Source organism: Doryrhamphus excisus, linkage group LG7, assembly GCF_037039965.1.
Source record: "Doryrhamphus excisus strain RoL-2023G ecotype Guam linkage group LG7, RoL_Dexc_Guam_v1.1, whole genome shotgun sequence".
NCBI lineage: Eukaryota > Metazoa > Chordata > Actinopteri > Syngnathiformes > Syngnathidae > Doryrhamphus > Doryrhamphus excisus.
The window spans coordinates 19,995,678-20,019,806 of NC_136363.1; the positions used below are offsets into that span (position 1 = coordinate 19,995,678).

At 44.8% G+C, this 24,129-nt stretch overlaps 1 protein-coding gene across 1 annotated transcript in view; it reads right to left on the reverse strand.

Annotated features, from left to right (window-relative positions):
- The window catches only part of gli3 (GLI family zinc finger 3), a 92,887-nt gene that overhangs the window by 8,457 nt on the left and 60,301 nt on the right, over nt 1-24,129 (reverse strand). Inside the window, exons 7-12 of the mRNA XM_058059549.2 lie at nt 15,720-15,931; nt 13,527-13,697; nt 9,006-9,207; nt 6,870-7,092; nt 6,287-6,400; nt 4,737-4,877 (exon numbers count right to left, since the gene is read on the reverse strand). Of these exons, the coding sequence (XP_057915532.2) occupies nt 4,737-4,877; nt 6,287-6,400; nt 6,870-7,092; nt 9,006-9,207; nt 13,527-13,697; nt 15,720-15,931 (1,063 nt within the window). The remainder of the gene's footprint in view (nt 1-4,736; nt 4,878-6,286; nt 6,401-6,869; nt 7,093-9,005; nt 9,208-13,526; nt 13,698-15,719; nt 15,932-24,129) is intronic.

Genomic DNA, 24,129 nt, shown 5'->3' on the forward strand with positions numbered 1-24,129 from the left:
GAGTCTAGATTAGCTTACATGTTGACAAAAACATACATTGGGAGACTGTGAAAACATGTCGGTTTTAGTTTTAGTGTACGCATGCCTTAAATGGTCACGTAAAATCACATAAAATCGGATTTCTATCGTCAATGGATAAAAGTACGAACAGCCGTTTGGTTGCAGAGGAATCGGGAATCGGATGAGGCAATGTGAGCCGGCAGTGCCCCCAAGTGGCCTAAGAAGGAACCGCTACTGATCCACTAACGCGTAAAATCAGATTTCTAGGCGCTTTTAGCGCAGGAAGGCGGCCGCTATCGTTAATGGATCAAAGTATGAACAGCCGTTTGGTTGCAGAGGAATCGGATGAGGCAATGTGAGCCGGCAGTGCCCCCAAGTGGCCTAATAAGGAACCGCTAGTGAACCGCTAACACGTAAAATCGGATTTCTAGCCACTTTCAGCAAAGAAATGTAGCCGCTATCGGCAATGGATCAAAGTATGAACAGCCGTTTGGTTGCAGAGGAATCGAATGAGGCAATGTGAGCCGGCAGCGCCCCCAAGTGGCCGAATAAGGAACTGTTAATGAACCACTAACACATTAAAATTGGATTTCTAGGCGGTTTTAGCGCAGGAATGCGGCCGCTATCGTTAATGGATCAAACTATGAACAGCCGTTTGGTTGCAGAGGAATCGAATGAGGCAATGTGAGCCGGCAGCGCCCCCAAGTGGCCGAATAAGGAACTGTTAATGAACCACTAACACATTAAAATTGGATTTCTAGGCGGTTTTAGCGCAGGAATGCGGCCGCTTTTGTCAATGGATCAAACTATGAACAGCCGTTTGGTTGCAGAGAAATCGGGAATCGGATGAGGCAATGTGAGCCATCAGTGCCCCCAAGTGGCCTAATAAGGAACCGCTAACACGTAAAATCAGATTTCTGGGTGCTTTCAGCAAAGAAATGCGGCCGCTATCGTTAATGGATCAAAGTATGAACAGCCGTTTGGTTGCAGAGGAATCGGATGAGGCAATGTGAGCCGGCAGTGCCCCCAAGTGGCCTAATAAGGAACCGCTAGTGAACCACTAATGAAACCAATACACCCGAAACATGGCGTATGGAAGCCTCGGCGGGCCGTGTCCCTCGTGCATGAGAATGTGTTTACAATTTTCCCCGCCAGCCTCGGGACCCGCGGCCGTCGTTTAGCTTTATCAAACGCCACCTAATAAATCATACTCTCTTTTGTGATGTCACTCGGCAAAGTGCTTTTGTTGTAAAGCAAGAGTAGGGGAGGCAAGGAAGAGAGGACGGAAGGGGTGGGGGGGGGTACAAAACGGAAAAACGGGCGGGGGGTAAGGGTGCGAGCTGCAATTGGCATGTGTAATTCAGCACGGTCTTTTCATCTTCCAGCGAGATACTCCACAGCGATAAGCGTCCTAATCCTTCTCCTGATCAAAAAAAATCTGCATTTTACCAATTAAAAGGCCTGCGCCTGCAGTTAGAAAAAAAAAAAGGGGGGGGGGGGGTGCTGTTTGGGACCGCGGCGGCGTTTATCTCCCTGAAACACCACAGAGGAGGCGGCCATGATGCTACCCTCCCAGTTCTGAGCAAGCGCCACCTATGGAGGTGAAGCGGTTCGGGGGGGCGGGGGCCACCAAGTCCAAATAAGGGTGGAAGGTAAGGAAGGAATAAATACCCTACGAGGGCATGTGTGTGTGGGGGGGTTTGTGTGGGGGGGGGTTGGCATGTGTGCAGAGAAAAAAGCCCACTTCAAGCGAGACTTTAAAGAAGCCACCAGGCCTTATCTTGAAAAAGTGGTCCCTCAGAGGGGAAAAGACGGGAGGGAAAATGAAAGTGAAAACTAGAGAGGGAGGGAGAGGTTCACCCCCCCCCCAAAAAAAAGGGGGTGAATCAAGAGGAGGGCCCAATTGAGTTACCCGGCTGCAAATGGAATGAATGAAAGAAATAAAGAGCGTAAAGTAAAAGTGACACCCGCCTGGCTTTTGCTGACTGGGTAGGCCAGATAAGTGAGCTAAATTGCACAGATCCGATGCTTATCTTATCGGCGGCGAGCGAGAGCGGCGGCGATAAAGGAGCGCGGCGTGGCGGCGGCGGCGAGAGCATGTTTGAGGGTGTAAAAATATGCGCCCAGAGCTTTTGAACAAGGTGGAGCGCGACGAGGGTGGTGTGAAGGCTTAATTCCCGAAATGAGGCCAAGCACAAAGGAGAGGCGACGTTTGAATCGCTTTGAATTCCTCTGCAAGGCATCGGCGTGTTCAACCAATGGATGCCACGTCGTGCCGTCACAGTCCACCTGCATCGGGGGTTTTCGGAACTTTACCAAATGCATTTGGTGAGGTGATGATGCTACTCTGCAATACAAGAGTGCATGTTTGATGAAATACCAGGAACCAGGAAGTGAAAATGTTGTGGCATGGTTGTTTAGACATTTTGGCTAAATTGGTGTCAAAGTGAAAATTAAGCTTTTTTTTTTGTTGGGAGCTGATATTTTCCTGAAACTTACCTTTATTCTACTGCTGATTACTAAGGAACAGAAAAAAAGTAGAGAGATGAGATACTAACCTTGTCTCTATAGCCCAAGGACACAATCATCTGTGTGCCTTGAAAAATCACGCTTTTTTTGTTAGGAACTGATATTTTCCTGAAACTTACCTATATTCTACCGCTGATTACTAAAGAACAGAAAAAAGTAGAGAGATGAGATACTAACCTTGTCTCTATAGCCCAAGGACACAATCATCTGTGTGCCTTGAAAAATCACAACGCTTTTTTTTGTTAGGAACTGATATTTTCCTGAAACTTACCTATATTCTACCGCTGATTACTAAAGAACAGAAAAAAGTAGAGAGATGAGATACTAACCTTGTCTCTATAGCCCAAGGACACAATCATCTGTGTGCCTTGAAAAATCACAACGCTTTTTTTTGTTAGGAACTGATATTTTCCTGAAACTTACCTATATTCTACTGCTGATTACTAAAGAACAGAAAAAAGTAGAGTGATGAGATTCTAACCTTGTCTCTATAACCCAAGGACACAATCATCTGTGTGCCTTGAAAAATCACAACGCTTTTTTATCTCCCTTTTTGTTTTGTTGGGAGCTGATATTTTCCTGAAACTTACCTGTATTCTACTGCTGATTACTAAAGAACAGAAAAAAGTAGAGTGATGAGATTCTAACCTTGTCTCTATAACCCAAGGACACAATCATCTGTGTGCCTTGAAAAATCACAATGCTTTTTTATCTCCCTTTTTTTGTTGGGAGCTGATATTTTCCTGAAACTTGCCTGTATTCTACTGCTGATTACTAAAGAACAGAAAAAAGTAGAGTGATGAGATTCTAACCTTGTCTCTATAACCCAAGGACACAATCATCTGTGTGCCTTGAAAAATCACAATGCTTTTTTTATCTCCCTTTTTTTGTTGGGAGCTGATATTTTCCTGAAACTTACCTGTATTCTACTGCTGATTACTAAAGAACAGAAAAAAGTAGAAAGATGAGATTCTAACTTTTCCTTTGGGTATAAAACATGTCTCTATAGCCGAAGGACATAATAATCTGTGTGCCTTGAAAAATCACCAAAAAAAAGGCTGTAGAGAGAGGGATGGTTTTCTCATATGTGTAAAAACGCTTTTTTTTTTATCTCCCTTTTTTTTGTTGGTAGCTGATATTTTCCTGAAACTTACCTATATTCTACTGCTGATTACTAAAGAACAGAAAAAGTACAAAAATGTGAGTATTTCCTTTTGGTATAAACCATGTATGTAAACCATAATCAGTGTGCCTTGAAAAATCACAAAAAAGCTTGTAGAGAGAGGGACGGCTTTCTCATATGTGTACTGATCCCGATCCAAATGAGAGTTTTTTCAGCCTTGGTGGAGGTCTACGCTTAAGTGCCATTGGAGTCCCCCCCCCCATCCCACCCCCGAGCTATTTGAGAAGGGGGGAAGGGGTTCTCCATTGTTTGCTTATATGGAAATCCCCCCCACCAGTCCCCCAAGCCCTCCACAGTGCTTGTGAGGGGACCCACTGTGGTCCAAATACTGTACTTATCCTATTACCGAGGAGAGAGGAGGCGGGGGGGTCGGGGGGTGTTGGGGGGCACGAGCCAGATAAGAGCGTTCTCTCGTCTGTGTTGTTGAATTAGAGGGCACGGGTTCTGTAGGCCACTTTTAATGACATCTGAGCGCATATCTGCACGTGTGTGGAAAATGGGAAATAAAATCTATTCCGAAAAAAAAAAAAAAAAAAACAATTCCAAGAAAATGGATTGATTTGATGAACAGAGAAGGACGACGGCCACCTGGTGTGAGTCGAGTACATTTCCTCCTCTATTAGGACAGCGCCCCCGCCGTTTCCCCGCGATCCATCCCCCCACACACATCACCTTCCCCATCATCCCGCCGGCTGAAAAACACGGGCAGGAAGTTGTCAAGATCCTGAAGCGTTTGAGCCGAGCCCTTCAAACACGGGAGGCAGCCCATTCGGAGGTGAGGATATCAATTATAGATAGAGGTTACCACCACGGCGGAGGATTGCCATGTCAAGACGCAAACAGACAGCCGTTGGAGAGCTCCAGATCTTTCTATCAATGTGTGTGTGTGTGTGTGTGTGTGTGTGTGTGTGCGCTACCGTCCCGTCTTATTTTTATGTACAATTCTCCACCTGTGTGACAGGGGGGGGGCAGCGTAGCGGTGTCCTTGGCTAAACAAACAGGACCGAACCCGGTTTGCTCTTACTTGCACAAGCTGCTCTTGGGTATCGAACTCGCGGCAGCAGTTCTCCCAGTGGCAATTGGTCTCGTAAACCACCTCCGGCTCCTGTTTTCCTTCGTCTTTGTCCCCCTCTTCCTTCACCAGCGTCATGCCGTCGGGGTGATCCTGGAAGAAGCATAGGAATTATTTCAGTTGGCGTTGAAATCCCGGACTTTTAATGTTTTACTGCTTTTTCCCCAGTACAGAAGCCAACTGGGAGAGTATTTAAGGAATCCGAGCCCCCTCTCTTCCTGCTGCAGGCCGCTCTATTAGCTCACATATATTTCACTGTCACAGCCTGGTAACTGAACCGCACAGTCCGGGCCTCCAGCTCGGGGCTCCGCCCGCTGTTAGCGTGCTCGCACGGCCTGGCGGCTGCACTTGACTGTTATTTATTAACACTTTGATTCAAGTGAAAGCAAGGCTTCCTCCAGCGCATAAAAGTCAATCGAGCTGATGGCAGAACGGCGGCCGCCGAGCTTGTCTAAAAAAAAACTAATGTTGATGTAGAATTGTGAATTGGGGAATCGGAATGGGGATTCATCTTTAATGCTTTTATTTGGAGGGGAAAAACATAATCAAAACTGCTGGAGACTATCCCAGCAGGGTACACCCTGGACTGGTCGCCAGCCAGCCAATCACAGGGCACATATAGACAAACAACCATTCACACTCACATTCATACCTATGGACAATTTGGAGTCGCTAATTAACCTAGCATGTTTTTGGAATGTGGGAGGAAACCGGAGTACCCGGAGAAATAATGCTTTTATTTGGGGGGAAAAAAACATAATCAAAACATTTAGTAGAAAATCTGCTGGAGCCTATCCCAGCGGGGTACACCCTGGACTGGTGGCCAGCCAATCAAAGGGCACATATAGACAAACAACCATTCACACTCACATTCATACCTATGGACAATTTGGAGTCGCTAATTAACCTAGGGTCGCGGGGGTGCTGGAGCCTATCCCAGCTGTCTACGGGCAAAAAGGCAGGGTACACCCTGGACTGGTCTTCAGCCAATCACAGGGCACATATAGGCAAACAGCCATTCACACTCACATTCATACCTATGGACAATTTGGAGTTGCTAATTAACCTAGCATGTTTTTGGAATGTGGGAGGGAGCCTATCCCAGCTGTCTTTGGGCGAGAGGCGGGGTATTACACCCTGGACTGGTGGCCAGCCAATGACAGGGCACATATAGACAAAAAAAACATTCACACTCACATTCATACCGATGGACAATTTGGGGTCGCTAATTAACCTAGCATGTTTTTGGAATGTGGGAGGAAACCGGAGTACCCGGAGAAAACATGCAAACTCCACACAGAGATAGCCGAGGGGATTGAACTTGGGTCTTGGGACAAAAATCTATTCATTATAAGAAATAAATCATTATTTTATAGTCATTTATAACCCGCAAGGCATGCTGGGCAAGCCAAGCGCACTTTTCAGTTACTTGTGGAAGTGACTTTTTGGTGGCAGCGGCGTTGCTTTGTGTTGTCACGGGCGGATGTTAGCTAGCATCGTACCTGTATGCTAACCGCTCCCGGGCTTGGCAGCTCCTCCTCCGGTTTCATTTTGGAGCGCTTGTGGTGCATCGGGTCGCCGGTGCTGCTCACCGCAGATTCGCTGGTTGGTTTCATCTGGACACAAAGAAAGATTTGGGGGTCCTGGATGGTTTCCACGGTAACAGAGCTTCGGGGCTAATATTGTATGTATTCAATTTCCAGCATTGGGACATGACAGAGGTAATAAAGATGGAATATCGGATTCAAACGTGAGCCCGCACATACAGTAAGGTTCAGGTAAAGGAAAGTAAAAGCCCTTTGGATGCATCCATCCATGTCAATATTCCCTCTGTGTGCCCCCCCCCTCCCTCTCTTGTGATTAATGGCGTCAGCGGTGCAATGTGATGCTAACAAGCCCCTTGTTGTTGGCAGCGACCACGTCGTAGGCGATGCTCACGCTCGCCGGCCTCCACGCAAGAGTCGGCGGAACTCCCAGGAGGAAGCGGAGCTACTCCAGCATCCTGGTTTGTCCGAGGCAACGCTGGCGCGTGCGACGCCGCTATCTATTACCTGTGATGATGAATGGCACTGGCGCGGATCTCACCTGCGAGGAGTCACCCGAGACGCCCGAACGCTCGTTGGCGTGGAGCCCGGCGGCGGGGAAGCCAGACACGGGCCTCTGGTGGGTGGCGAAGGCCGGCGTCGGGTGGATGAGCGGGGGGCTGTGGCCGAAGGCGGAGCCCACGATGCCCGGCTGGCGGCTCATCAGCTGCTGGTGCATGTGCAAGGCCACCGGCGTGGGCGGGTAGGCGAAGCTCAACGCCGGGCTGCGGAGCGAGAGAGCGAAATGAGAAAAACCTTGCAGTGAGGCGTCGAGGCAAAAGAGGGCGCCGGCTGAGTCAAATGGATTGTTCTGGATTGCTGCTCATCCCCGAGGACAATCTGACAGGAGACGGAGCGCTAATGCCGGAACCATGAGGCCGACGGCGAAGCTTTAGCGCAATGAGTGTTCAGCTCGTTAGCATATGGCGGCGGTGTCATCCTTCGAGAAGGCGATGATGAAATAAAGCTGAATTAATTCACTTTCTTACGCCAAATATACTTTTGATGCTTATTTTGCACTGAACAGGAAGTCACAGAAACAACCCCTTTGGATCTCAGATTTGATGCCGGTATCACCATTCATCGTGACGCCTCCTCCTCGCCGCCGCACATAAGTCTACCGGTCTTATTACCAGCGTGGCGGGAATCAATGTTCCGAGACGCATTTGGGGGCCCACGGGCTTGTCATATCACTCATAAGTCCGCGTGCTCGGGCCTATTTGAGTCCTGTCACCGGCACAGCGGCTCAACGGGCGCCGCGTGATTGATCAGGCTCTTCCTACAGATCGCTGATCAATGGCTATGGGTGGGGCCATGGATCTTTTCCTCGTTCGCTCCTATCTTGTTTTCTTTCGCCGCCCACCGCTCGCCTCTCGTTCATGACTCCGCGGGACGTATGACTGACACCAGCCGCCAGGGACGAGGGCTGGCTGGCTGGCTGGCTGGGAGACGGTCACCCACATGGGGGGGTTGATATGGATATTAACTCATTAATAGACGCACGCTTAACACCAGTGTTTAAATTGTCCAGAAATGCCATTTTAACAATATAACATCTACAGTTTACAATGAATTCCAGAGTCATTGAACACAACAAAATTTGTTCTCAATCAGAAATCACTCCACACTCTTTATTGGTTCTACCATATCTTACTTATTGTGTGGAAATATGGGCTAATAACTATAAAAGCAATCTTCTTCTTCCCACTAAATGTACTGCAAAAAAGGTCAGTAAGGATAATTCATAATGCCGCCTACAGAGAACATACTAACTCCTACTAATTTCTAAAATCACAAATACTTAAACTTGCTGGTAAAAATAAAAATAAAAATAAAAATAAAAATAAAAATAAAAATAAAAATAAAAATAAAAATAAAAATAAAAATAAAAATAAAAATAAAAATAAAAATAAAAATTAAAATTAAAATAAAAATAAAAATAAAAATAAAAATAAAAATAAAAATTAAAATAAAAATAAAAATAAAAATAAAAATGCTGATATACGTAGTTAATCTTCAAACAGCTAAAATAATGCATAAGGCTAAAAATAACCAATTACCTAAAAATGTCATCAAATACTTCTCTACAAGAGAGGAGAAATATGATCTCAAGAAGAACTAAATTCAAAACACTTCTATGCTAGGACTACGTTAAAAAGCCATATCATTTCAGTATGTGGAATCGAACTATGGAATGGATTGAGTAAGACCCTCAAACAATGCACAACGATGAGCCAATTCAAGAAACAATACAAGCAGTTGATGTTTGCTTAATTTAATTTAATTTAATTTAATTTAATTTAATTTAATTTAATTTAATTTAATTTAATTTAATTTAATTTAATTTAATTTATAACCATATTAGGAAAGCAGGAAGTGAACAAATGTAACTTGTTACTGATTGTAAAAGTACCAGATGGGAGGGGTAGGATTTAATAAGCTTTGCTTCTTCCTACTCCTTTTGGACATGTGGAACTGTGAACTGATTATGGGATGCATTCAATTGTAATCTGATTGAATTAAATCATGACCATTACCATTGATGTCAAAGTCCAAGTCGAGTCATGTGACCAGAATACACAACCATTCTACACGTACAGGTAATGCCGGTCATTTAAGTACGGCCATGTTGGATTACCTGATGGCTCCGGCAGAGAGGTGTCCGTAGGAGCCGCTGGTGGACGAGCTTGACCGCGAGTTGTTGAGCATGGTGACCAGCGAGTTGGGCGAGTTGCGGATCATGGTCTGCAGGTCGAAACTGTGCTCCGACAGCGGCGAGATGGGCAGCGGCCGCTTCCTGCTGGGCCGCGACGGCAGCCTCGGGCTCGGGAAACGAGAGCCTGCAAGGAGAGGGGACACGCGGCTGCTGAGACAAAAAGTGCGTAAAAAAAAAAAGTCGGGTCCCTCTTGAACAGATGACATCTTTGTCAATCACGCCACAAAAGGGATGGCGTGAGTGCGTGTTCGGCTGTCACTTGATGCACTGCTTGCATTTCATGCGGGAGAAAACAAGCCTTTCATGTTGCTGAAAAGCTCCGACTGTGTATGCTAATATTTCTTCAAGTCCAATTTGACTCGTTATTCAAATGCAATCAGTGTTGACTGGGAATCCCGAAAAAGGGGGTTTGAATAGGTAAGAGGCGGTTGGAAAAAAGGCGCCGGCATTCTCCGCGCGCGTCGCACAAAGAGCCACGGGTGGAGATTAAAACATGACTTTTGTTGTCTTTTCACATGGAGATGTCACAAACAAGACGGGGAACAACAGAAAGGGGAGGGGGTGGGGGCAGGGGCGGCCTCGACGCACTGAGGGGATGTGGCGCTTTTGTGCGTGAACTGACACAATGACTTTGTGACTCAAGACTTGGAGATAAAACATTTGGAGTTGTTTCATAAAGGCAAACAAAACCAGCTTACGCGGGCCCGGATCAAACCCCCCCCTCCCGCCACTCTACCTCCTCCCCCATATTTACGTCCCCCACAATCCATCCATCTCCCAAATGTAAATGTTCCGTCTCTTCGTTTGACACATCCAACGATTACAGAACACTCCATTCAGATGGTAATCAGTGTGTGTGTGTGTGTGTGTGTGTGTGTTTAAACCAGGGGTGTCTGTTTAGTGTCAACTTTTGTTTGCATAAGAAGCGCACGCGCCCCCCCTTATCCTTCTCCGGGAAAAGTCCTGCTACTTTGTTGTAAAACTCCGACCACCTCCTTGGTGAGCTTCTGCATCATGGCAGTTCAATTCATTCATTCGTTCAGCAGAGAATAAAAATGTACTTCCGGTATTTGAGGGGTGCTGCTGTTGGAAGGACGGCAGTGACAAGCACCTTCCAGGGTATTGGGGGGGGGGGGGGGGGTACTTTGATATTTTTAGATATATTTTATATTTTATTTTAATACATTTAAGGCCAAAGCTTTGTGTTAGTAATTATTTATTACATTTATTAATTATTATTTATTATTATAAACAAAACAAAAAAACAAAAAAATATTATTTATTTAATTAAAATAAATTAGTTATATTATTATTTATTTTTTTATTATTATTATATTTTTTTCCTATTTTTGCTGATTTTTTTTGTTCATTCATTCATTCATTTTCTACCGCTTATCCTCACGATGGTCAGGAGGGGTGCTGGAGCCTATCCCAGCTGTCTTCTTGCGAGAGGCGGGGTCTACACCCTGGACTGGTCGCCAGCCAATCACAGGGCACATATAGACAAACAACCATTCACACTCACATTCATACCTATGGACAATTTGGAGTGGCTAATTAACCTAGCATGTTTTTGGAATGTGGGAGGAAACCGGAGTACCCGGAGAAAACCCACGCATGCACGGGGAGAACATGTAAAATGGCCGAGGGTGGAATTGAACCACTCGACCGCCATGCAGCCCTGACTTTTTTTAGTATTTACTTTCATTTCTATAAATGCCATGAGACAATAATAAAGGAGTCACGGCCCGCAAACGGCCCCCGGGCCACACTTTGGACTCCCATGTATTATATTGTCTATTATATTGTTGTTTCTGCAACATTATAGTGGGTGAACCCTGGATGCATTTGACTGACAAATCTGTGAGCGTGAGGAACACTTTCCACCCGTCTGGGGGTGGCGACGGCGGGGGCACACACGCCCACCAGTGTCCCACCGCAGAAGCAAAGCCTCACGGGAGCGATGTTTATTAGCGCAGCGCCCAAAAATGATAAATCGGCCAAGCGTGGCGACGGAGAGAGCAGCGTCCCGTCCCGCAGTGGAACTGTCCCTCTAATTTCCTCTTGATTTATGAACAGCGGGTCCCGCTTATGCACCGCGTCATTAATTCCTGTGGCCACGCCGGGTTCAGACGGCGGACTGACGGGACATAAAAAGCGGTTCTAAAAACTCCCGGCGTCACATGCGAGCGTGAGAGAGAACTACGAACGGCAACATGATCATTTGCAGTGATATACATGGTTGGAGACGACCACAATGACCCCCACTAGGCATTTTTGTTTATTTTTCTGCTGAGTAATATCGTTTTTATTGCATTTGAAGAATATGACAAAGAAATAGTAGATAAAGAGCATAAATCCAGACTAAAACAGTCAAGTATTAGCGTTTTGCTGCTAATTAGCTAGTAAAATAGGCGAACAGGCCCATTGTTTCTTTAGCACAGCTAACAGTGAAAGTAATTACACTCAAATAGCCACCATAGGCCAGATTATCATTGAACGCCTCATGATGGAGGCTACCCCCCCCGATAGCGTTCATATTGTAGCCGATGTGTGTGTTATTACCAGCGAGGATCACAGGCCACTTTTAAGTAAAGAGCACCGCATCCCCGCTTAAATGTGGCCCTAATTGTTTTGTTTCAGTCTATTAATCTTAAAAAGTGACAAAGAAGAAAGGATTTCCCTCGTGATGAATGGCGGGACATTCCAATTCCCGCTTAATAGCAATTAATTTTCTGATACCCGCGCAAGTTTGGCTAGTTTTAATTAGTTTGTTCGGGAGAATACCAGGGACTTCACCCCGGATTTCCGTGACGGTGGCGTCCGCCTGACTAAAAAGCGCCCCCATCAAAGCGAGCCGGGGCCAGGCGCTCCGACCTCGCCGAGATTCAGCGTGCGTTTAATTTCCCGATTTACACTTGAAAATAACTCATTAGCATAAGTCCCCTGCACACGGCACGTTAAGATAATGGCTCATTTAAATCATGTCACAGGGAAGGCCGCTCCATGCATGGTGGCAGGTAGCGCCCGTTTACGTCCGCACACCTCTGTAGATTTTGTGCTACAGTAATCCTTCGTTTATCGAGGTGATGAAGTGAATATCTAGAATCCAGCATTAATAAATTGATTATTTTCATAGTTAGACCTGTTTATGACTTTCTAAATACAAATTTTAACATTGTTAGAGTCCCCTAGACATGAAATAGCACCCCTATAGTCAGCTTTACACTGGTACTACCCAATGTGGTTGATATAATCAGAGCAATTTTTAACATTGTTAGAGTCCCCTGGACATGAAATAGCACCCCTATAGTCAGCTTTACACTGGTAATACCCAATGTGATTGATATAATCAGAGCAATTTTTAACATTGTTAGAGTCCCCTGGACGTGAAATAGCACCCCTATAGTCAGCTTTACACTGGTACTACCCAATGTGGTTGACAAATCAGAGCAGTTTTTAACATTGTTAGAGTCCCCTAGACATGAAATAGCACCCCTATAGTCAGCTTTACACTTATACTACCCAATGTGGTTGATGTAATCAGAACATTGTTAGAGTCCCCTAGACATGAAATAGCACCCCTATAGTCAGCTTTACACTGGTACTACCCAATGTGGTTGATATAATCAGAGCAATTTTTAACATTGTGAGAGCCCCCTAGACATGAAATAGCACCCCTATAGTCAGCTTTACACTGGTACTACCCAATGTGGTTGATGTAATCAGAACATTGTTAGAGCCCCCTAGACATGAAATAGCACCCCTATAGTCAGCTTTACACTCATATTACTCAATGTGGTGGATATAATCAGAGCAATTTTTAACATTGTTAGAGTCCCCTGGACATGAAATAGCACCCCTATAGTCAGCTTTACACTGGTACTACCCAATGTGATTGATATAATCAGAGCAATTTTTAACATTGTGAGAGTCCCCTAGACATGGAATAGCACCCCTATAGTCAGCTTTACACTGGTACTACCCAATGTGGTTGATGTAATCATAGCAATTTTTAACATTGTGAGAGTCCCCTAGACATGAAATAGCACCCCTATAGTCAGCTTTACACTTGTACTACCCAATGTGGTTGATGTAATCAGAACATTGTTAGAGTCCCCTGGACATGAAATAGCACCCCTATAGTCAGCTTAACACTCATATTACTCAATGTGGTTGATATAATCACAGCCATTTTTAACATTGTTAGAGTCCCCTGGACATGAAATAGCACCCCTATAGTCAGCTTCATACTGATACTACGCAATGTGGTTGATATAATCTGAGAAAATAAGATTGAGCTTGCATGTGTTTTGATAAATCTGCTCCAGACGTGCGGACAGGAAGTGATGTGGACCGACTTTGTGGACAGGAAGTGACGTACCAGATGGATTTGGATACAGTACATTGCGTGGGAATGAGGTAGTATCCATGCACACTTACTGTCCATGGCCTGCAGGTACTCCATATGCAGAGCGCCGGCACCGCTGGCCGCCGCCGCCGCCGCCGAGGACGCGACAGAGGGGAGCAGGTCGGCAGAGTAGGGGCTCCGGTGACCCGCCAGCAGAGCCATCTGGTGGTAGTACTCGGCAGGGGTCAGGCCTGCGTGCGGGGCTGGGGGGCGGCACGAGAACGGGTCAGATGTTTATTTTCAAGCGGGGGGGGGGATTAGCCAATGCATGCTAACAGATTACAGTAAACATGCAGTAGTGCTGCATTCAGTTACAGTAGGATTCTTAAAGAGCCTTTCCTCTTACTTATTTGTATCTTAAACAAAAAAAAAGCCGGTCTGCAGTGTGCAGATATGCAACCTGCTTCCTTAAACTCATCGTGCCGGGAAACAAAAGGCCTAAATCTTCCCGGATAGATCTGCGGCATCAACCAATCACAGGGATTCCTCCTAGTTACGCACGCCCCTATTCCTATTCCTTTTTTCCCAGCCATTCCCCCCCCCACTCGTTATGGAGCGCTGTAAGTCCTTGAACCGTCGCCTAAAAATAAACATCTGGCGGTGGGCTTCCTTATGCAAATAACCGATGAAAGACGCCGGTTTTGGATGCGAATACGTGATGCGTTCACAGACCCACCGAGTTCAACACCCCTCCTCTCTTTCTCTCGCTCCGTTTGGAAGAAGTGTATGAGATTTCCTCCGCAGGCTGCCCTGTATGCCTGCGGTGTGCGTCCACACCATTGGTTGAATGGATGTAAGAAAAAAAAGAGATGCTAAATTAATTTGATCTGGGTATTATGTCTCCAGTGGAAGTGGGGAGTTGGGTAATTGTGCTGTGCTGTTCCGCCTTAGCTTTGCATTTGCATTGAGCCGTAATGTGGCCCATTCAGGATGCACGCACAGAGAAGAAGAGCTTTGCAGGATTTCTAAATAAGAAACACTGGCATCGGAGTGGGATCCCGGGGGCACATTGTGAGGGTGTCTGTGTGTGTGTGAGACGTTCGTAGGACCTGGAACAACAGCAGCCTGAGAACCCCCGTAGAACCTGAGGAAGGGGGAGGAGCTAATGTGCCACCCACTTTAAAGCTCCATTAGATTGTGTTAATTAATTCATCATCATCATTCAAATGCTGTTTTTTGTTGGGGTTTTTTTTTGGTGGGGGGGGGGGGGGGGGGGGCTTGGTGATATACTAACAACACCAAAGCTGACTGTGCTAATTAACGAGCGCATTGATGAAAGGCATAATTAGGGAGCATTTGTGCAAAGCGAGTAAAATAGTGCAGCAAAAAAAGCTTGAAATGCAGCACACCCTTTTAGTTAGGAACTGATATTTCCCTGAAACTTGCCTATGTTTGATTGCTTCTTACTACAGAACAGAAAAAGGCAGAAGAAAAGTTTTTTTTTCAAGTGAAAGACAAGAGTCTAATCTTTCATTTGGTAGGGTCCATGTTGAGAACACTTGAAAAATCGGGCAAATTCGTTTACTGTAAATAAGTAAATAAATAAGTAAATAAGTAAATAAATGAGTTAAGGCACCGTGTAATGTTGTTTATATTATTTGTTTATCTTAACACTAGAAAATGTAATTTTATTGTCATTCGAAATGCTATAATGCACCTTACAATGTTAATTTTCTTATTTCTAAATTCATCACCCTGCAAGTTAACACTAAAAAATGTACTCATATTTTGCACTAATTAAATCAGGTAATTTTTTTTCCTAAAGGAATGAATAAAAACATGATCGAGTCATCTTTTAATCAAAAACCTATTATGGACTTGAACCCCGCCAACCATGAACTCAAGCTGCCGCCCACCCCCACGTGGTGTAACAGTAAGTGACCCTGGCGGTCTCTGGCACGACTCACAGATCAAAAGGATTAGCCCCCCCCCCGCCCACACAGATCACATCACCCTCATAACACCCCTGCGAGCTCGCTCTCCCTTTTCGGCCCTGATAGCATCTGAGCGAGCCCCCGGGTCCTAATAGAGACGGATCTCACCTGACCTCCCCTTTTCCTTGTGCAGGAATTAGCCTGATCCCGGCAATCAGGAGCCCTGCGATCGAAGCTCACTAATCAATCGGAGCAATTCGACGTTTGTCGTTTTTTTTTTTTTTTTTTAAGGGTCTTCCTCTTCGGTTTGTGTCTCTCTCTCACTCGCTCGCTCACTCGCTCGCTACTCACCATCTGCGGGGCTGAGGCCTCTGGTGGCCGACAGCACGGAGATGGAGGGGCTGCCGAGGGGCTGCAGGGAGCGGATGTAGTCCACGTAGGGGTTGATGTACGGGTGCGAGGGGTGAAAGGGCGACTCCGCCCCCACCGAGGGGTTCCGCTGCGGCGAGATCCGGATGAGGGAGATGTCTGAGAAGGCCGGACTCCCCGCCAGCGCGGGAGGCCTGCAGAAAGATCAAAGGTCAAACTCAAATAACAGACACCTTGCTTGAACATACGATATTATGGAAGTCATATATAAGGCCCCGCACAGCGATACACTAGATTCAATTCCCTGACTGGACTCTAGACCGCTCTCTTTCAGGGCGGAGACAAAAAAAGAGAACGCGAGCGACATTCCGACGTCTTCCTACGCAGACATTTCCTCGGATCAAAGTCAGGCCTTCATCAGACAGCGAGAGCATCGACCCACTCGCTGCTGCTGACCGGAACCGTAGCAGCGAGTTAAGCGGCGTGAAACGCCTCATCTCCAAGTCTCACAGAAGGGATTCTTCAAATAGAATGTCAACTTATTTTCCTTATCAAAAGCGTTTTTTTTTTTTTTTGATGGCCTCTGATGTGATATAAAAAAAAAAAAAGTTGACAAAAGTTTGAAGTGATTTGTCTCTATTCTTCTAATTGGCTAGGAGGGGTAGGAAACTTCATAATGATGGTCTTCATCACAAAGGCCCTCCCCTGAGGATGACGAGAAGTCCACATATCAGCCAGACATTAACAGGCTGAGAGATTAGACCGAATTAGCCCCCCCTTTCCGCCCCCGCCTCCCAAGAGGACCAGTGCGCGGCGACAAAAAACCCCAGGAGGAAGCGGCGGCGATGAGGTGTGGAGTAAGTTGTGCGGCGAGACCTGGCCGGAGACTTTGTCTCACCGTGACCTTGAGAGAAAGAGAGAGAGAGAGAGAGAGAAGCCGGGGGAGGGGAGCGGAACAGCCCAATTACGACCTCCGCCCCCGTCCCCTGATCCCCCCACCACCACCACCACCACCGGCCCCTGTCGGCCCTTCCACTCCACAGCGGTTACAGCTAATGAAAGAGCTCAGGCCGGGGGCCAATAATGAGCCCTGCACACATTATTAAAGGTTGGACACGGAAACACACACACACACACACACACACACACACACACACACACACACACACTGCTAACGGCGCCTTTCTTTAATTAGCCCAAAGGGTCTGTTGGGTTGCGTTCAAGGCTTTCACTGTGTTTAAGAGTGTGACGACACGTCTCAGTGATGATCAACACTTTGGACAGACAATGCTAAACCTACTTAGCAAAATCATTTACTTCACATGCAGTGGAATTATTAACGTGTTCAATACCAGACATCTTGTGTTTGTGTATTTTTTGTGTGACACGACACCGCCAATCACACAACACAAATGCACTTTGATGCCACACGTGTCACTAAGTCCTGGACAACTCCCCCCCCCCCCCCCCCGGAAACGTATCCAGCTATGGACATTTCTCCTCTCATAGAGGCGGCATTCCATTGCATCACACAGCATGTACATGATATTAGCGTGTGTGTTGTTGTAATGATTGCACGTAACGCTGGAGGGTCCCGCTGTTCGATATACGCTAAATGTGTCCGCTTGTCCTGTTTTTCAGATGAAGTCAACCAAAGAGGAGAAAAACATTGTTGATTTGTGGTAAGATTGCATAACACGGAGGAAGGGATGTTAGATTAGTACACCTTGGGTGTCCAAAGTGAGGCCCAGGGGCCATTTGTTTTTTTTTTTTTACTGGCTCACATCACATTGTAAAAAATAGTATATATATTATAAATATTTGTATTAATTTAAATTAGGAAAAAATTGCAAAAATTGAATTAGCAATAATTTTACAAGAATAAAGATCAAATATGTCAAGAAAAAGAAGTTATAATTTTACAAGAATAGGAAAAAAAAAAATTTGAGCATGAAATGTAAATATCAAATATTTTTTAAATTATTTTATGATTATTTTTAATTTGGTTATATTATTATATTATTATATTATTATATTATTATATTATTATATTATTATATTATTATATTATTATATTATTATATTATTATATTATTATATTATTATATTATTTTTTATATTTTTATTATTATTATTATTATTATTATTATATTATTTATTTTTTTTATTATTATTATTATATGATGAACGTGAAACAAACTAATGAACAAATAAAGTATGAGAAAACATTTTTTTTTACAAAGATAAACAAAGATAATATTGTGGGGAAAAATTATGTAATTTTACTAGCATAGTGTTAAAACATTAAAGAAAAAAATATTTCATTTTTTTTAAGTTGTAATAATATGAAAAACAAAACAATAAAATGAAGTACTTTTGGTAAGGAAAAGGTTGTAATATTATTGGAAAAAAGTGAAAAAAAAATTGGGAATAAATTGAAAAAAAATTGGGAATAAAGTGAAAAAAATTTGGGAATAAAGTGAAAAAAAGATTATGTAAGAAAAAGGCTGGGCTCTGTGTGGATAAATGCCGCATCCGCTGTTGCACAAACACACCAGGATCAGGATCTCTGTGTGAAAGGGGCTTCATGCCGCCATAACAATCACCTCAAGTGGCGACTGAACTCGACGTGTCGAATCCGTGTCAACGTGCAGGAAGTGTCAGTTTTCCCACACCTATCCAAAGATTTACGCTTCCCCCAAACCCCCAGACGCCGTTTAGCCGACAGCGTGCAAGGAAAGAGTTAGTAACGGACATATGGAAGCCATTTCCTTCCCCGTGGCTCAAAGCGGCGTCTTTTACGACATTGCATGTTAACACACGGGGCGGCCACAGGATGTTGTTTTATTTCCCTGCGCGACTGTACATGTGCCAGAGTATAAATACGCCACCAGGAGATGTTTGAGGTTTTTTTTTGTTTTGTTTGTCTGGCCAGGGAGTTTTTGTTTGCGAACGAGGGTTACGTCAACACGTGCTGGTTTTTGTTGGGCAGCGGCGGTGTAGTTTTGACGGCTTCATTTAGGCACTGAAGGCATCATTGTGGCCCAGGCAGCTGGACCCGGCTGGTGTTGACACGGCGGTCTGCAACAACAGGAAGCAAGCCTCGGCGAATAGTTGTGGGTTAACTTTGGAATGGGTACACGTGGATGTAAAGGCGCTAGACAGTAGGGGCCGACACACTTACAATAACACCGCTTAATACATCATAACCTATCATAGCATTCCCCAGATACCGTAGGTCAGTGGTTCCCAAACTTTAGCAACTCAGGGGCTACTTGAAAATATAAAAAATGTCTGCGGCCCACCTTTGACCTATAAACCGTACATAGACAAAATGCTGCGTTCTCAGTGCACTTCACTTATTATTATTATTATTAGCATAATAATAGCATTATTAATTAGCATAATAATAATTATTATTATTATATTATTAATTGATGATAATAATAATAATAATAAAGTAATAATAATCATATAATAATTATTATGCTCCTTATCCTTTATCCCCATGCTTTCATTTCAACCCTGAATCTTTGTAATATTTCTAATTTATTATATTTTAATATTTTATAATAATTATCATAATTATTATCACTATCAATTATGAATAATAATAACTTCTCTTTCATTTCAATCCTGAATCTTTATAATAATATAATTATCATCATCATCAATAATTAATAATAATAACAACAATAATTTCTATTATTATTATTAATTAATTTATTATTATTATTAACTTATTTAAAATTTATTATTATTATTATTAAATACTTTTTTCTATTATTATTATTTTTATTATTATATTAGGTAAAATTATAATTAAAAATGATAATTTTACAAGGATAAACTCATAATATTGTGGGGAAAAATTATGTCATTTTAGTAGCATAGTGTTAAAACATTAAAGAAAAAAAATACTTATTAAATACTTAAATATTTACTTGCAATGTTGTATTTAAATCGTGCAATAAATATTTTACAATAAAAATATTTTTTTTAAATAATATTTGTAAAGATGAATCATATTTTTGATGACCTCTCATGGCCCAGCTGCAGTCCCACCAGGACATTTAAGAAGGTGTACGTTGCATAACAGCTGCAACGGAAACCAAAGTTGGACTAGACAGTTCAAGCGCATGCAGAGGTACATAAAGCTCAATTGTAGTCCTCCATTGGTTGGTTGCTAGGCAACCAGGGTCAACATGTGCCCCTCGCCCTCTTAAAAGAGTGGTGAGGCACAATCTCTAACATCAAAGGCCCAGGAGGGGGGAGGGGTGTGGGGGGGTCTCTATTCACGGACCCATCATGAGGTATTCCCGATCAGCGGGAGAGACCTCTGGAGGCGTGCCAGACATTCCTGTAAACTGCATAGTCAGTGCACAAACTCGCCTACAAGAAAAAAAAAATGGAGCGCCCCCCCCACTACCCCGCCCCCGAGGGCACGCTTGACGTCCTAGCTAGCGGAGCGATATCCATCAATGGAGCGTCGTGACACCGCCATGTCATAACAAGCGGGTCCAGGTGTTCCAACCGCCCGTGTGAACCCTTCCGGAGTCAGGGTGAGTGACCCTCCCCCCGCTCGGAGGGATGTAGCGGGATGACATCATCGGTTCTTTTGTACCGCAGCACGCCGCAATCAAACATCGCTTCGCCGATAAAAAAAGTCGAAGCAAAACAAATCTACAGATTAAAGCCGAATCAAGAAAGGTGGAGTTGAACTCGAGTTTAAGTTTGTTGGGCTTCACAGATGAGGAGAGAGGCTAAAAGCGGCAGCGGAATTAGCCGTGCTCCGCGTCAGTGTTTTGACTTCCTGCGGCTTGCCCCGGGGCTAGCGAGGAGCGAGGAGGCCACTCCCGGGTGAGGCGGCGTTCAACTTCAGAAGAAAAACAGGAAGGAAGCGCATCTATCTTTCCTTTTTCCACTCAAGCGCCGCCTCTGTTGCGTTGATGCCTCCGCACGGGAGGGTTCGCCTGGCGCCCGCAGCTAAACTACATCTGACCCCCGCCCTCTTATCCACCCCGCAAACCCCGACCGCCCCCCACCGGCCAGCGAGAAGTACACGTGCGTCAGGTGAGTCTCAATTCGCCGCATCACGCCAATGAGCAGCCGCTCGGTCGGGCCTGATTCGATGCCGAACAACAGGCAGCGGCGCAAGACACGCCGCCGTGGAGACGCTTAATCCTTCAGATTGATCTGAGGCGCAATAGGAGGAGGGAAAAACAGGGAAGCATCAGGTACAAGACGGAATAATATGTTTCCTTTCCCGCTATGACATCCATCACTTCCTGCTAATACACACTTCCCGTGTTGGAGGAGGGAAGGATGGAGAAGCCGGACAAGGAGGCAGTCTGGCAGGCTGGCTGGCTGGGAAGTGAGCGGCCTACTTTATGGCGGCCATTTCATCCATCTTGTTGGGCTAATAAAACGTCAAGCGGCGCTCCTCGATATTTAATCACGACCGCGAGGTTGATGCCAGGCTCAAGCTTTGGCGGCGTGGACACGAACATGAGGGGGCGGGGTAAGAAAAAAAAAAAAAAAAAACCTGCTCTGAACTTTTTTTTTTAATCATCAATTTGAATGAAGTAGGAATTTTTAGTTAGATTAATCTCACTTGTCATGTGAATTAATCGTGATTAATCTCAATTTGCAACAATGTGCCATTTGAACTGTTTTAAGTTATACACGGTACATTTGTTTATATTAAGAGCTCCAAGTTAACCGAACATTTTAATCAATCTGACAGATTGTATTATTTAGAGCAGGGGCCTCAAATGCATCGTTTGGTTTCGGCATGTCCGTGAATGCACCTCGTGTGACTTTTCAGGTCAGAATAAAGTTAGAAAAATGTGGTGATGCCAAACGTTAAAATGTATTTAATTAAATAATTTAGTGACGGTTTAGTTGCAGAAACTGACAATATAATACAGGGGAGTCCAAAGTGTGGCCCGGGGGCCGTTTGCGGCCCGTGACTCGTTTATTATTGTCTCAAGGCATGTGTAGAAATAAAAGTAAATACTAAAAAAAAAAATCAGGGCTGCACGGCATTCAAGTGGTTAGCGTGCAGACCTTGCAGCTAGGAGACCCGAGTTCAATTCCCGCCCTCGGTCATCTCTGTGTGGACTTTGCATGTTCTCCCCGTGAATGCGTGGGTTTTCTCCGGGTACTCCGGTTTCCTCCCGCATTCCAAAAACATGCTAGGTTAATTAGCGACTCCAAATTGTCCATAGGTATGAATGTGAGTGTGAATGGTTGTTTGTCTATATGTGCCCTGTGATTGGCTGGCCACCGGTCCGGGGTGTACCCTGCCTCTCGCCAAAAGACAGCTAGGATAGCCTCCAGCACCCCCCAACGACCCTCGTGAGGATAAGCAGTAGAAAATGAATGAATTAATGAATGAATAATTCGGTTAGAGTACGTTTTGGTTTGAGTCGGACCTTCTGAAAGGGAATCATGACGCTAACCAAGGAGGATTAAATAAACTTGAATAATGTCAGGGGCTGCACGGCGTTTGAGTGGTTAGCGCACAGGCCTCACAGCTAGGAGACCCGAGTTCAATTCCACCCTCTCCGGGTACTCCGGAAAAACATTCCAAAAACATGCTAGGTTAATTAGCGACTCCAAAATAGGTATGAATGTGAGTGTGAATGGTTGTTTGTCTATATGTGCCCTGTGATTGGCTGGCGACCGGTCCAGGCTGTACCCCGCCTCTCGCCCCGAAGACAGCTGGGATAGGCTCCAGCACCCCCCAACAACCCTCGTGAGGATAAGCAGTAGAAAATGAATGAATTAATGAATGAATAATTCGGTTAGAGTACGTTTTGGTTTGAGTCAGACCTTCTGAAAGGGAATCATGACGCTAACCAAGGAGGATTACATAAACTTGAATAATGTCAGGGGCTGCACGGCATTTGAGTGGTTAGCGCGCAGGCCTCACAGCTAGGAGACCCGAGTTCAATTCCACCCTCTCCGGGTACTCCGGAAAAACATTCCAAAAACATGCTAGGTTAATTAGCGACTCCAAATTAGGTATGAATGTGAGTGTGAATGGTTGTTTGTCTATATGTGCCCTGTGATTGGCTGGCCACCAGTACGAGGTGTATACCCCGCCTCTCGCCCCCGAAGACAGCTGGGATAGACTCCAGCACCCCCCGTGACCCTCGTAAGGATGAATTTAATGGCGGGCGTGAACTGCTCTAAAGAAAAGTTATTTAAAAAATAAATAAATAAAATTAACACCCGTGCAGAAAAGAGAGAGGGAAATAAGGACATTTGGAGGAAAAGGCTTCTTTTTTTTGCCAGATGAAGCTATCAGACGTAATGGACGTCACATCTGATAACAGAGATTGCTTTATGCGCTGGGAATTCATTTTCACTGGTGGAAGAGGAGTGAAAATTCCCCGCCAGTGAGGAGACAAACATTCAAAAGCGGCTGCAAAAAAAAAAAACAAAAAAAAAAACTGTTGCATTCGCGGGTTCTGCACATTTACGGCTGGTGTGGAGGGGGGGTGAAAAAAAAAAAAGAGGATTTACGACGCCGTTCCTCCTCCCCGGTTCTCCTCGCTCGCAGTAACTGGCCCCCAGAGCTGGCTAGTCGGGTCTGGAGGCCTTGGATGAAACTAATGCAAAGTCCATATTTGAAACAATTATTCAGTTTTTTGTTTTTTTTTAGGGGGGGGGGGTCAGAATAAGTGACACACACGCAGAACTCACACACGCATCTTCCTGTTATCTCGTCCCCTCAGATGTGCTCCGCCATTGTGCTCCATGGGAGAGCTACAAATTGAGACCTCAAACATAAAAAAAGGAGGAGAAAGTGGGGGGAAGAAATCGGCTAATGTGCTCATACGTATGTACTCATATGAGAGATGAGTACACCCCCCCCCAACACCACCACTTTCCCTTTTATCAAAATGCACCCCCACTCCCCCAACCCTTCCAATTACACCTGCAGAAACGGCAAAGAATGGGATATTATGTCAAGAAGCGTTTGCAGATTAGGAACACAATGCTAATGCATTTAGCGTGCAACAGGAGCAGTGCATGCCTTTACGCAGCTGCACACACTAAAAAAAAACACTCCATCCATCTCCAGATACGCAGGTGCCTTTAGATATCACGCAACGGTGCACGGATGAGCCCATTTAGGGTGCTAAAATGGGTGTACGACCAAAAAAAAAAAAAAAGATATATTGCCGCTTCAATCTGCTCCATATTTCTGCTTTTTTTTTGGCATTTATCTCCTTTCTCTCTAAATCCTGCATTTTCACACACACTGCTGCATAACTTTCTCCCCCCCTCCCTTACCCGGCCCCCTTCCCAACGTACTCTCGCCCTTCCTCCGGTGAAAATTGAAGAGGCTTTATGTCAAATGCGGCTAAAGCCAGCCTCT